Source organism: Uloborus diversus, chromosome 3 (assembly GCF_026930045.1).
Source record: "Uloborus diversus isolate 005 chromosome 3, Udiv.v.3.1, whole genome shotgun sequence".
NCBI classification, from domain to species: domain Eukaryota; kingdom Metazoa; phylum Arthropoda; class Arachnida; order Araneae; family Uloboridae; genus Uloborus; species Uloborus diversus.
In genome coordinates this window covers 169223862-169237693 of record NC_072733.1, presented here as the reverse complement: position 1 = coordinate 169237693, position 13832 = coordinate 169223862, and the positions used below count along the sequence as shown (strand labels likewise).

General features: G+C 32.7%; 1 protein-coding gene across 1 annotated transcript in view; it reads right to left on the bottom strand.

Moving 5' to 3' along the window:
• Positions 1-13832, bottom strand: part of LOC129219046 (uncharacterized) — a 175585-nt gene that overhangs the window by 15075 nt on the left and 146678 nt on the right. The window contains exon 15 of the mRNA XM_054853366.1: positions 8151-8240. Within this exon, the coding sequence (XP_054709341.1) occupies positions 8151-8240 (90 nt within the window). The remainder of the gene's footprint in view (positions 1-8150; positions 8241-13832) is intronic.

The following is a 13832-nucleotide window of genomic DNA, read 5'->3' as shown; positions in this document are numbered from 1 at the left end:
CCAGGGACAAGATGAAGTAATTAGTGACTGTTTTGTAGCTCAAGTTGTAACTTTGGGAATTTGAGAGGATGCCGTTTTGGATCTAGTTTTCTGCGACGTAGGAAGTTCTGTTCACGGGTTGTGTGTATGGGATCATATTGGAGATAGTGATCATAACAGTATTAGGTTCAGGATTAAATTTAAAGTATATAAAGATGTTTGTGCAAAACTTCAGAAACATCGATTTTGCTGCACGTAGGCAGAGCTTGAAAGAGGTATTTTCTTCAGGATTGGAAAATAGCGACATAGATCTGCAGTAGACAGAATTTAAAGAAAAAAAACTAGCAAAACTGGTTGGGGATTATGTTTCATTTAGGTAAAAAGGTGTTAGACTAAAATTTGGCCCAAGTGGTTTTCCAGAGAGATTCAAGAAGCTCTGAATCATAAGCACTTCGCTTTTTTCATCAGTTTAAATAAACTGGTCTAAGTGTGGATAAGCTCCAGTATTGTAAGGCAAGGCGAAATTTTAAGTATTTATACAAATAAATACAAATACAAAAGTGACGACCAGCAACAGGTTCTGGGCCCAGTTAGACTGGTCCTAGTCAATTTACAATCCCCAGTGAAGATCAATGGCCCTCTTAAAACTATCTACTCTCTTGCTCATTACCACTTCTTCCGGTAAACTGTTCCAAGGTTCCACTACCCTGCTAAAATAATAATTTTTCCTAACATCAATATTAGCCTGAGATTTAAATAGCTTAAAACAATGACCCCCTTGTCCTGTTTTCAGTGCTAAACTTCAGCCCCATAACATCTTTCATTTTACTAAATTTAAACAACTGAATCATGTCCCCTCGGTCTCTTCTTTGCTCAAGACTGTACATTTTTAGCCTTCTAAGCCTGGAATCATAGTCTAAGTGAGAAAGTCCATTTATTAGCCTTGTAGCTCGCCTTTGAACCCTTTCCAATACATTAATGTCTTTCTTAAGATAAGGAGACCAAAACTGAACAGCATACTCCAAATGAGGTCTTACCAAACTTCTATATAAGGGCAGAAGAACTTCTTTAGATTTGTTTGAAATAGATCTATTGATAAACCCAAGCATCTTATTGGCCTTGTTACTAGCAATGCTGCACTGTTGGCTAAACTTTAAATCCTGACTTATTAAGACCCCCAGATCAGTAACTTTGTCTGCCTGACTAATGACTGAACCTTGCAAATAATAACTTCTACACTTAATTCCATGCCCTAAATGTAGCACTTGACATTTCCCAACATTAACAGCCATACCCCATTTATCGGCCCACTCCGTAATATGATCTAGATCCTCTTGCAGTTGTTTTGCTTGTTCTTCATTTTCTACAGTCCCCATAACTTTGACATCATCAGCAAAACAATTCATGTTCCCAGAAACATTTTTGTGAATATCGTTCATAAAAACAATGAACAAAACAGGCCCTAACACTGATCCTTGAGGAACCCCGCTTAAAACCTCACTCCAATTAGAATAATTTCCCCTTACAACTACCCTTTGTTTCCTTCCGGTCAGCCAGTTTTTTACCCAAATGAAAGTTTTCCCTCCTATTCCTATATCAGCTAATTTGCTAAGTAGAGCAACATGCGGTACCTTATCGAAAGCTTTTTGAAAATCAATGTAAACAACATCTACAGGCTTCTTATTGTTCAAAGCCATGGTAACTTGGTCATAGAAATGTAATAAATTAGTTGCACAAGATTTACCTTTCCTGAAACCGTACTGAAAACTAGTCAATAGATTATTAGTCTCTAGAAAATTTACTATCTTAATTTTTATCAATGTTTCAAAAATTTTGCAAACCACCGAAGTTAGACTCACAGGTCTATCATTTCCCGCACTCCCTTTAGACCCTTTCTTGAAGAGCTGTGTAATGTTAGCCAGCTTCCAGTCCTCTGGCACTGTCCCCGAGTCATAAGAAACATTAAAAATATTTACGATTACATCTGCTAATTCCTCTGCACATTCAACTAAAATTTTTGGATAAATATTATCAGGTCCCGGTGCCTTAGTCTCTTTAATTTTTTTCAAATGAAATAAAACGTCATCCCTGGAAAATACGATATGGATTCAGAAAAGGGAACTAGCCCAAAGGTTAGCAGATATAACTGATGGGACTCCTAAAAGATTTTTTGCTTACGCTAATTCTGGGAAAGCTCTAAATAGTCATATTGGGGCCACTGGTTGATGACCATAGAAATTTAATTCAAAATGATAGGGATATTGCAAATGTTCTTTTCCATTTCAGTGTGTTTAATAATAACTGTATCTCAACAGTAGACACTAGCGAGACTAGTGATGTGGATCGGGTAAATACCCAGCGGGTAGGTAAATATTTTTTGGGTATTTACCCGGGTATTTACCCAAGGCCTGGGTAAATACGCAAAAACTGGGTATTTTACAAAAAAAAAAAAATGCAAAAAGTGAATGAGATTTGCTTTTTTTTTTAAATCTAAATATGAAATAATTGGTAAAACTGATACATACATATGTATTACATAGTTTATAATATTTTTTATTAAAAGACTTGATGAAATTATGAAAGAAACACATCGTGAAATGAAGAATCTTTCTTTTCAATGTCATAACTGGAGAAGTATAAGCAATTCAATGATGAACTTCAGAATTTCAAAATCACAATCTAGGTTAGTTATATCCAAAATGAAAAAAAAAGGAAGCGTGAGGGATGTTTGAAAGAATAAACTGAGAAGTTATCAAGACACTGTGATGTTATTTATTTATTTTTTTGCTGTTTAAGTGATAATGTGGCAAATATAGAAACGGTTTTCACATTAATAAGCAGAAGAAAAAAATTGTTTTCTGTTGCCTTGCTCATTTGCATTTGCTCCCCGGTACTTCATGATGAATATTTTTTCAAACCATTTTTAATACACACAATTAGTGGTGTAGGGTGGGAAGGTAAATATTTTTTTGGGTATTCATCCGAAGGCAGGGTAATTGCGCATTTTGCAAAAACATTTTGGGTAGTATCAAAAGGTGATGATTTTATTTTTAAAACATAAACTGAAAAATGAAAGATTAAAAATATAAAAATTTATGTATTATAATTTTTTTTAGTCAAAGGCTTAATGAAATATTACCAAAAAAAAAAAAAAACTGTCAGAATTTAGAATGAACTATTTTAAAACTTAAATGGAATGTTTGCTTTTTTTTGTAACATGTTAAGCTTTTTTTTTTTGTAGAATGGCTTTTTATATCTGAAATTTGGCTATCAACATTGAGTAGGCATATCCATTTAATGTGAATATCATATTCGATTGCTAAGTTGTTTCACACAATAATTCTTTAAATATGAGATCAAAATACAATTTTTGGACAAAAATTTATTGTTTTGTATATGGTTGGTTATATATATAGTAGAATACATACAGAAAAGTATTTTAGTTGAATATAAATTTTTGAAATAAATACCCGGGTAAATACCCATTTTGGGTATTTACCCAGGTATATACCCTGGGTATTTACCCCTAAAAATAAATACCCGGTTATTTTACATCACTAAGCGAGACACAAGTTATTATTATACAGTTTGAGGATTTTGTGTATTCCAGGGAGGACATTCTATTTCATTTGAAAAAAAAATAAAGCAACTACAGCTCCAGGACCAAATAATATTCATCCAAAAATTTTAGCAAAATGAGCAGAGGAATTAGTGGATGTTGTTTTAAATATTTTTTCAAAGCTTCTTATAGCACGGAGACAGTGCCAGAGGACTGAAAACTGGCTAACATTATGCCGCTCTTGAAGAAATTGGTTTAAAGGTAATGCAGGAAATCATAGATCAGTAAGTCTGACTTCAGTGGTTTGGAAGATTTTACAGACTTTGATCAACTTACGATTATTAATTTCTTACACTTATAGTCTGTTGACTAGTTTGCAGTATGGTTTCAGGAAAGGTAATTCGTGTGCTACTAATTTATTGCATTTCTATGACAAGGTTACTTAGGCTTTAGATAACAAAAAGTGTGTGGATGTTTATATTGATTTTCAAAATGCTTTTGATAAGGTACAACATGTTGATCTTCTCAGCAAACTAGCTGATATAGAGAATAGGAGGAAAACTTTACTTTGGGTTAGGAATTGGCATACTGGAAGGAAACAAAGAGTGGTTGTGAGGGGAAATCATTCTAAATGGAGTGATGTTTTAAGCAGGGTTCCTCAGGGATCAGTTTTAGGGCCCCTTTTTTTTATTGTTATGAATGACATCAATGAAAATATTTCTGGAAACGTGACTTGTTTTGCTGATAATGTAAAAGTTATGGGGATTGTAGAAAATGAAGAACAAGTAAAACAGTGTCAAGAGGGTTTAGATCATATTACTAAGTGGGCGGATAAGTGGGATATGACAGTTAATGTACGGAAATGTCAAGTGCTACACTTAGGTCATGGAAATAAGCAGACAAGTAATCGTTTACAGGGTTCAGTCATCAGTCAGGCATAAAATATTATTGATCTGGGTATCGTAATAAATCTGAATTTCAAGTTCAGTCAACAGTGCAGCATTGCAAGTAACAAAGACAACAGAATGATTGGGCTTATCAATAGATCTATTTCAAATAAATCTAAGATGAGGTAAATAAATATCTTTGTGCTGAAAAGTAAAGCAAGAAATAACATCAAAAAATACAAATTGCAGATTACTGCAGACACGTGTTTCGGTGTTACAAAGAACGCCTTTCTCAATACAAAAGAAATGAGCTTATGGATGAAAAGACATCCCACAAAAAGTCAAGAGCCAGATAAGCAAATAGCTTAAAGGATAAAAATATCAGATAAACCAAACACCAATGAGAAAATTAAACCAATAAAGAACCAATAGGAATGTAAACAAAGGGCAAAAGCTCTCTTACAGGTATGATAAAACCTAAAGACAAAATTAAATTGGATAAAGATTAAGCCAGAAAGCTGAAATAAAAAGAAAATGTCAATAACCATGAACCGCAAGACGAGAAAAACAGATTGGAAAAAAAACATCAGGAAATGAAAAAAAAAAAAAAAAATGGAAAAGGAAAAGGAAAAAATAAAGATTAATAGAAGAAAAGGGGGAAATCTTATGACAAAAAATTTAAAAATAAACCAAGCAAGATAGATAAAAATGAATGGAAAAATAAAAAATAAAAATAAAAATGTATGCAAAATAGAAAAAAGGGATGGGGAAAGGACAAGGTTAAAGATATCGAAGCCAGATGTTGGAAAAATATGGAACTGCTTTAAGATCATTAATTAAGTTAGAACTGTTCCTCAAAATATAGAAAGTTTCCCAAAAGTCAAGATCTGATTAACTGAGACATTTTTGGATAACTTAATAAGAGTTAAAATCAAAAGAGTGACTCAAATCCCTACAATGTTGGGTAATACTAGACATATTTAATTATTGTTTTTTCACATAACTTTGACGCCCTTTCAAGTAAATATTTAAAGCATGCCGAGTCTGTCAAATACAGGCAAGTTTGCAACTACAATTAATTTTATAAATTCCACAACAATTAAGAGGAGGTGAATAGGATCTTTAAGAGAAGAGAATAAAGTTTATTAATAAGAAAGAACACTACCTGGAATTGGAAATATTTTAGAACCTTAGCAACCTGATAGCTTACAGATGGAAAGAGAATGACATCACAACCAAATTCTTTCTGATAAAAGTTCAGTTAAGAACATTAGTTTGGGATTTATTTGAAAGTTTTTTATAAATCGAATCTATCAAAGTTGGCAGATAGTCTCTATTAATTGCTACAGTTTTAAGAAAATTAAGTTCCGCATTAAGAAGTTCTGGTGAGGAGCAAATATTAATAGCATGATAAACGAAAGTATCGAAAGCAGAATACTTTTTATTAGGAAGATAAGACGATTGTCAAAGAGGAGGTAAAGAAACAGCAAAAGGTGTCCAATCATTGGTAGTTTCAAAACGAATTTTGTAACGAGAAACAAGTACATCAAGAAACGAAATGCAATTATCCCGTTCTTTCTCACAAGAAAATTGAATATGAGGATCGATGGAGTTTAAAACAGATAAAACCTAATTCTCAAACTGATTCTGGTTCATTAGAACAAAACAGTCATCAACATACCGAACGTAAAATTGAAACTGCAGTTTTTGGAACAGCTTAACCTCAAAATAATGCATGTAAATATCACTATGAATGGGGTTAAGTGGGTTTCCCATAGCCAGACAATATAAAATAACATCAAATTTCCCATTAAAAATAAAAGAACATTGCTTAAGACAGGTACAAGTAAGGAAAATTAAATCCTCAGTTTCCATGAAGGTAAAATGAAATTCAGAAAGTCTTTTTCAAAGGCATAACAATGAACCCTTGATGGGAACATTTGTAAATAAAGAGTTAACATCAAAAGAAACCATAAAAGAATTATTTGGAGCAAAGTAATGAATTTTTTTAAAACAAAATCAACAGAATTTTTAATAGTAAATGAACTGCGACTCCTAAGAGGAGATAACACAGAGTTTATTTTGCAAGTTTATACGAAGCCGTACCAATATTGGAAACAATCAGCCTGAAAGGAACACCAGCTTTATGCACCTTGGGTAAAGAATGAAATCTAGCACAATTAGCAATAGGTGGAATAACAGAGCATTTAACATTTGAAGGAATAGACTGAACAGACTTGACAGCAGATGAAACAGTTTTTAACTCTTTATCACTAGAATCTTTAGAAATTTTAACAAATTATCAGAAGAAATCAAATCATTAGTTTTATCAACATAGGATGATTTGTGAAGAACAACAATTTGGCTATCCTTGTCAGTTTTTGGTAATAACCAGATCAGAATTAGAAACTTAATCTTTAACAGAATGTCCAACAGTATTAGCAAAAACAGGTTAAGAAATTGTTGAGTTTAAGTCAATATTAGAAACTATTAGATGCTGAACTGAATCTTTTTGAAAGGAAGACAAAGCACTAAATTTAAGATTTCTCAACAGAAGCAATAAGCTTTGAAAAAGAAGGTTTAACACTCACAGCAAAAATATCATTACATTTTAGAGCCTCAATTTGAGAATTGCTTAATGGAACACTAGAAAGATTAACAACAACATTCTTAACGAGTAAATCAACCGGAGGCACCACTACAGAGTTTAGCTAATTTTTTTTTCAAAACATTTTGATGTTTATCAGAGGAACTAAGGATTCTGGACCAAGAATTTCTCCCAATAATATCAAAGTCGGAAATAGAATTTGAAACTGAAAGATGTAAATCATAAAGTTCACGTTTAATAAACGATTAAAAACTTCCTAGATTTCTGGATCAAAGTTCTAAGTAAAGCCAATTTTGACCGAAAGATTACTTTGTCAATTTTGACAGAATGTGGTAAATTACATTTTAAAGAGATAAAATTTGGAATAATTTTCTTGCTCCTACACATTTGGAGAAATTTTAAATGGTTAAAAAAACGAAACTTCTTACGAAGATTGCAAAACCTATTGGTTTGAGACATAGTAAAAAACAAAACAAAACCAAAACAAATGAGAATAAACAATGTCAAACAATAGCAGAGTGAATAAGAAACATAAAGAGAAAAGTCACAATTAAAATACAACAACACAACCAAAATTCAAAAAACGAAAATGAAAACAAAATAATGCAAATGTAAGCCCCGTTTAAGCCATAAATAATGGGTAAGCCATAAAAAAATTTTTTTTGGCTTAAACGGCCTTTATGTTAGCATTATTTTGTTTTCTTTATTTAGTTATTACATTTGTTTTAGAATATGTCAGCATTCATTTCTTATATATAGTTAAAACAGTTCCAAATTTTAAAAAAATGCCAGGTTTTCAAATTGTTTGGCTTGGGAAATTCTTTTACTTATAGGCAATATTTTCCCAGTTTTCTGGACACCAGATAAAAGGTTATGTTTTATAGTTATGATAAACATTGACACAACTTTAAACAGCTGAATTGGCTTGTCTAGATTTATCAGTCTTGAAACAGAACGAATGTTTCTGAGGAAATGCATAATTCAAGATTTTATTTTTTAAACTTTTTTTTGCTCGAAGCATACAAGAAAAACTATAACTTTCATGCTTTCATGGTGAAAAGATTGAGATACATAGTATAAGTGTAGAATATTTAAAATATTGTTAACAAAACATTACCTTATTTCCAGCCTGCTTTATCTTACTCAGATATTCCCATACTTGATCTGGACTTATTCTACCACATACCTCAATGATGTCTGGAATATCCTAGTAAAATTAAAAACATTAGATAGTAAATGATTTCCAACTACAGTCAACTCTCAATAAGTCGAAGTCCTAAGGGACAAGCTAAAACCTTTGACTAATAGACCAGTAAATTTAGGATTTTTTGCACCACAAATTTATTATTAAGAAATATCTTTAGAATTAGTTCCTGTTAGTATGTAGAGTAATTCATAAAACGTCCCCTAAGTTTCTATGTGAGCTTCCATCCAAAATGGCGGTTTAAAGATGGCCGCCTAGTTCTTTTTGCCTTCCTTATAACTCGCTCAAAAATGAAGATTTTTTAGTTCTAAAAAACCTGTATGCTCTAAAAGGAATACTGTTTTGATATGTACCCTAAAATAACCAATGAAAAAGTTAAAACAATTGTTTTGACACCAAAAGCTAAAATTTTTATTTTCTACGTAATATACAGCAAACCAAATAAGCTACTTAAATAAAGAATTTTTTATGGAATACTTTTTAAAATATTAACTGCAAAATGATCGATACATTCCATTTATTGAACCTAGTAGCTATTATTCCATTTCTGAAAGAAATCTTGCTATTTCTAGCTTTGAAATGAGAATATAAGAGAAAAAAAGTGTCCTTATAAAGAATTTTCAAAAAAAAAAAAAAAAAAAAATTGCAGAATATCATTCATTCAGTACTATAAAAACTGACATATAAAATATTATTGAAAAACACATACAATATTTAAAGAGAAGAGTGTAATGTCAGTACAAATCTAGAAAAAAAAAGCAACATCACTCAACATCATCATCATCTTCGAAACTGCACAGGAACTGAATTTTTACATGTTTCACCTAAACAATGCATGCAAAATTTAGGACATTAAAGTTCTTCCATTGACATCTGAGATCAATCTCACATAATTACTGCTATTTTGTAGTGACTACAAAACATCAATTTCAGAATATTTTCGGAAGCTTCTGGAAGGTGACGAAAGTGTTGCCCACAGTCCCACCTGTTTTCATAACATATTCCCATTTAATTGGATTCATGTTTTTAGTCAGCCACTGTTGTACTTGAGGAGAAACAACCAGTTAATGCTGTGAAGCTGCTGCACTTGTGGGTGGAAGAGTCGCCAGGTTTTAAAGTTTGAAGAACAAATTTTGGTTACATAACTATTATTGTGGTTGTATCATAAGGCATCTAGAGAATTAGGTGTTCCCCCACCAAAATGATCTTTCAAGAACACTTCTGCAATCTGAGTGTTTCTGGATCAAGCTGGAAACTAATGAACTGTGAGATCAGAGGAGCAATTTGAGATTTTCTAGTAGCAACTAGAAAGCTCTAGTTTTCCCCTTTCTGAATATTGCTGACGTGGAGTCTGTGGCTACGTGGAGAAAAAGAAGGGGATCCTTCAAGGGACCCTTTGCTTCTTGTACTTACAATACATTGCAACATTTTTATTTGCATTAAATTGGATTGGGGGTAAAAAATACAATGATGTTCCAGGCATACCTCTTTCAATTAGAGTTGAGAGCAGATCTGCATCAGTACCTATTGCTACGACTGGCCTGGAGCTGTTCTGACACCTTTTTATTGCAATCAAGCAACTTAATTCATTAGCGCCCCTATCCATTTGTATAACAGTCATTCCTAGTAGTCGAAAGCATTTCATTATAATTTGAATTAATCTTGATTTGTTCCTACAATTCCGCAAAAAGCTAGTCTATATAGTCTTTTTCGTTGCCACTACATTTTTTTCAAAAAGCAGTTGTCTCAGACATTTTCAGCATCAAACTTCTTTGTTTCTTCACAATGTTAGAGGACAATGCACCAGTGTATCTGTTAAAAACCACTGCTTCAAGTAAAGAGAAGTTTTTTCTGAGGGCACCTCAATTATTTGAGGCATATGTCTTTTTATTATATGTCTGACTCGTCCCATGCCAATGCATGCATAAGAAATCCTTCATCTTTAATGGACGAATAGATTGGTAGTGCTTAACACAATGCTATACTGATTCAATAATAACTGCTACACTTGATTTTTTATCCTTTCTCAGAGAGACCTGACCAAGAAGAGGAGGTAATTGAGGGGCTAATACATATTTGAGATGATCTCCTACATTATCGTTTGATTAGAGAACAGCAGCAATCCTGGCAAAAAGCTGTGGAAAACTGAACAGAACTCTTATTTCTTAATTATAACCCCTTTCTTCTGAAGTTTAACTCCCCCAAAATAACTTCCTAAAATTGAAGGCAGAAATTTTTCACTGAAATTTTTTTCTACTGTCACAGAAAATAATGAAAAACCAAAATTATTCTTGAGTAACTATTTTCTATCTAAAATGCACAAAAAAAAATACTATTTTGAGATAACAATGATCTTTTTGTAAAAAAAAAGTTTGAACCATTTTTGACAATTTTCTATTGTTACTGTGCGTGTTTTGTGTGTTTTTTTTTTTTTTTTTTTACATTTTCACTTGATATCAAAAAGGGAATTTGGAACCATTTTACGATTTATGGTAGTTTCAAACAGCTAAACAGATCAGAATTGAATTTTCACGGCAAAAGTTTTGCATTTCAGACAAAAACACAATTTGCAGATTATGTATGTTTACAGCTTTTGGGCGCTTTCCCACTTAACGACACGACAACGACTGAGTCGGACGGTAAATAATGCAACGACAAGTACATTATCATGTTGTCTTTTGCACTGTTTTTCCACTACACCGATGTTGTTTCTTCAAACCGGTTATTTCCCGGCGCACTTCATTTCGAGACAGCTGAGAGCTCGCACGTGTACCATAATGGCTACGCAATTTAACTATTACTATGCTTCACCTCCGCAGGAAAAGAAAACTAATAAAGAGACGATACTGGGTGCATGATATTTTAAAGCCAGGTTTATTGAAGGCGATTTAATGCACATTTCGGGACCGATGTGTTAGTTTGAAAACAGAATCAGAATAGTTTTGTTTCATTAATTTTTTTCAGAAGCTAAAAATAAATAAATACATTTTAAAAATCTCATGCAATTTAATATAGTGAAGGTGTATTTTTCCCCCTTAAATATTTGCTTAGGGGAGGCAAAAAAAAGTCACAGGGCAGGGGGTGCTTACCCTGGTTCACCCCTCGCTGCTGCCCTAAGTTTTGCTGTGAGATTCTTTATACGCAATTTATCACTTTGACGGAAAAGAATGCACAAAAATTTTTCAAGTTCTAAGACAGTAATTTTAGACACTTTTTTTTTTTTTTGAGGGGGGGGGGGGAGAGTGATGTCAGAAAAAAGTAAAACAGAGTTCAAGAAACCGGGAGATCTTCTCCTGAAAGTTTTTCGAATTTCAAATTAAAAAAAAATCAGTTTTAGTAAGGATATGAGGATAGGGGGGGAGGGGGCTTTGAGGTTCTATAAACCGCGCACGGTCTCCAGAAAAAGTAACAAAACTGAGGTCTTCAACCACAAATTTGAGCAAGTTTTTGCAAAAAAAAAAAAAAGAGACGGGGGGGGGGGGGGGGCGGGCGGCCGAATTAGTGACGATTCAGAATTGGTAACTGCTATCAGAAGTCTCTCTATCATTGAAGAGGAAACTAAAATTCTATTTAAAGAACATTTAGTTTCACAAAATACATAACTGTAAATAGAGCCTCCCGACTATGATGAAAACTGTTACTGAGGACTAGTGATGCAAGAAGAAAAACTTTTGAAGGGAAATATTGTTAAATTGTTTAGGGGATAGATTTTAGTATGTAATGTTTCTTTTCTCTCTTTTGCTTTCAGGGTATACATTTAAAAATGAGCATTACAAAAGTTAAATTCAAAAAACTAAAATAAAATTAAACTAACGAAAAATGCTACAAAAGCTATTGTTTTTGGGAGTCATAATTTTTTGCGAGAAGGAAAATATTCGTGATTTTGCAAGCTTAAAGTTTCGCGAATTTTCTATGAACAGTATAAACTCTTACAATATAAATAAAATTGAAAAAAAAATGCGAGGCTTCAATTCTCACTATTACGACGGGAGCAAGAAAATAAGTGCTTTTACAACATTTTAAGGTAGCATTTTTTCCCTGGAATGCAACAGATCAGGAAAATGAAAATTTTGAATGAATAGTTCGTCAAAAGTACTGTTCTCAGTCTTCTAGTCTTTGTTTTTATTAATATATATCTTTTTATTTTTTTCCAAAGTTAATACGGTACGCTCCAATATATGCATTAAAAAGTATGGGGAATTCGTCATCCAGAAATCCAAACAATTCTTCCCACGGATTTTGCCTGTAGTTTTAAAAAAAATACATAATGCTTGTTCCACAAACAAGGACGTTTTATGAATTCACACAGGACACAAACATCAAACTTGCGCGCCAACTCTCCTTCAAAAAAAAGTGAACGGACAAGTGGTTACCGGGCCGATGCAAAAGAAACGACGGTGCGTTCTGACACAAATTGTTCGACAAACGATATCGGCTTAACGGAGACGACACAATCGGCATCGAATCGGTAGGTGGAAAAGCGCGTAACATATGTTAGTGCATTTTGCTTGCGCCGATATCGGATAACGACAATCGTTCACGATTTATCGTTGCCGTATTGGTAAGTGGGTAAGCGCCCTTTTATGGGGAAATGTCAATAAAACACAAGCACCAATTCAAACATACATAGCGTTTTTTAGAACTAAAAAAAACAACAACAATTGACTAATTTATGAGGGAAAATATTTTTTAAAAATATTACAAAAAATTATTTATATTAGTAGCTAACGTGTTCTGCTGCATATTACGTCGAACAAAGAAACTTCAGTTTTTCAGTTTTTAGTATCAAAACAAATGTTTGAAATTTTTATTGGTCATTTTAGGTTATGTATCGAAGGAATATTACTTCTACAGGTTTTTTCAGAACTGAAAAATCTTAATTTTTGGAGTAGATATAAGAGAGGCATAATGTACCATCTTTGATCCACCATTTTGGATAGAAGCTCACGTGGGAACTTAGGGGACTTTTCAGGAGGTATTCCATACATGTTCAGGAACTAATTCTGAAAAATTCAGCTAATTATAAATTTGTGGTGCATCAACCCTATTTTCGGCTTAAATTTACTGGGCTATAATTGGCAACTCGAGTTATCAGAAATTCTTTTCCGAGCCTTCGCATGAATAATTTTTATTTTCGTTCTCAGGAATAGTGCATAACAGATGAACTATAAAAGTCATAGTTTGAATAAAATTAACTATTTGTTACAATTTTTTATTTCCCCCCCCCAGTCCACATCAACAAATATTTCAAAATAATCACATTAGTCACTTAGCTTTGTTATCATTTGCTCTTCATGAAACCACAGCATTTCAAGCAGTTTTTTTTATTAACTACTGTTTCTGTTAGCACGATTATTTGAGTCATCCTGAAAATAAAGACAACTTTTTCCAATTTCAGAAAACATCTTGTCTCTGAGATATTAGGCAGATATTAAATTACGGCAAAAAAAAAAAAAAAAAAAAAAAAAAAAAAAAAAAAAAAAAAAAAAAACAATACTTTCCACGCAATCTTACAATGCTGTGCACAGGAAAGAGCAATAAAGGGAAAAAAATATCCTCGCACAAGCTGATAAGCAAAGCTATGTGTTAAAAAGG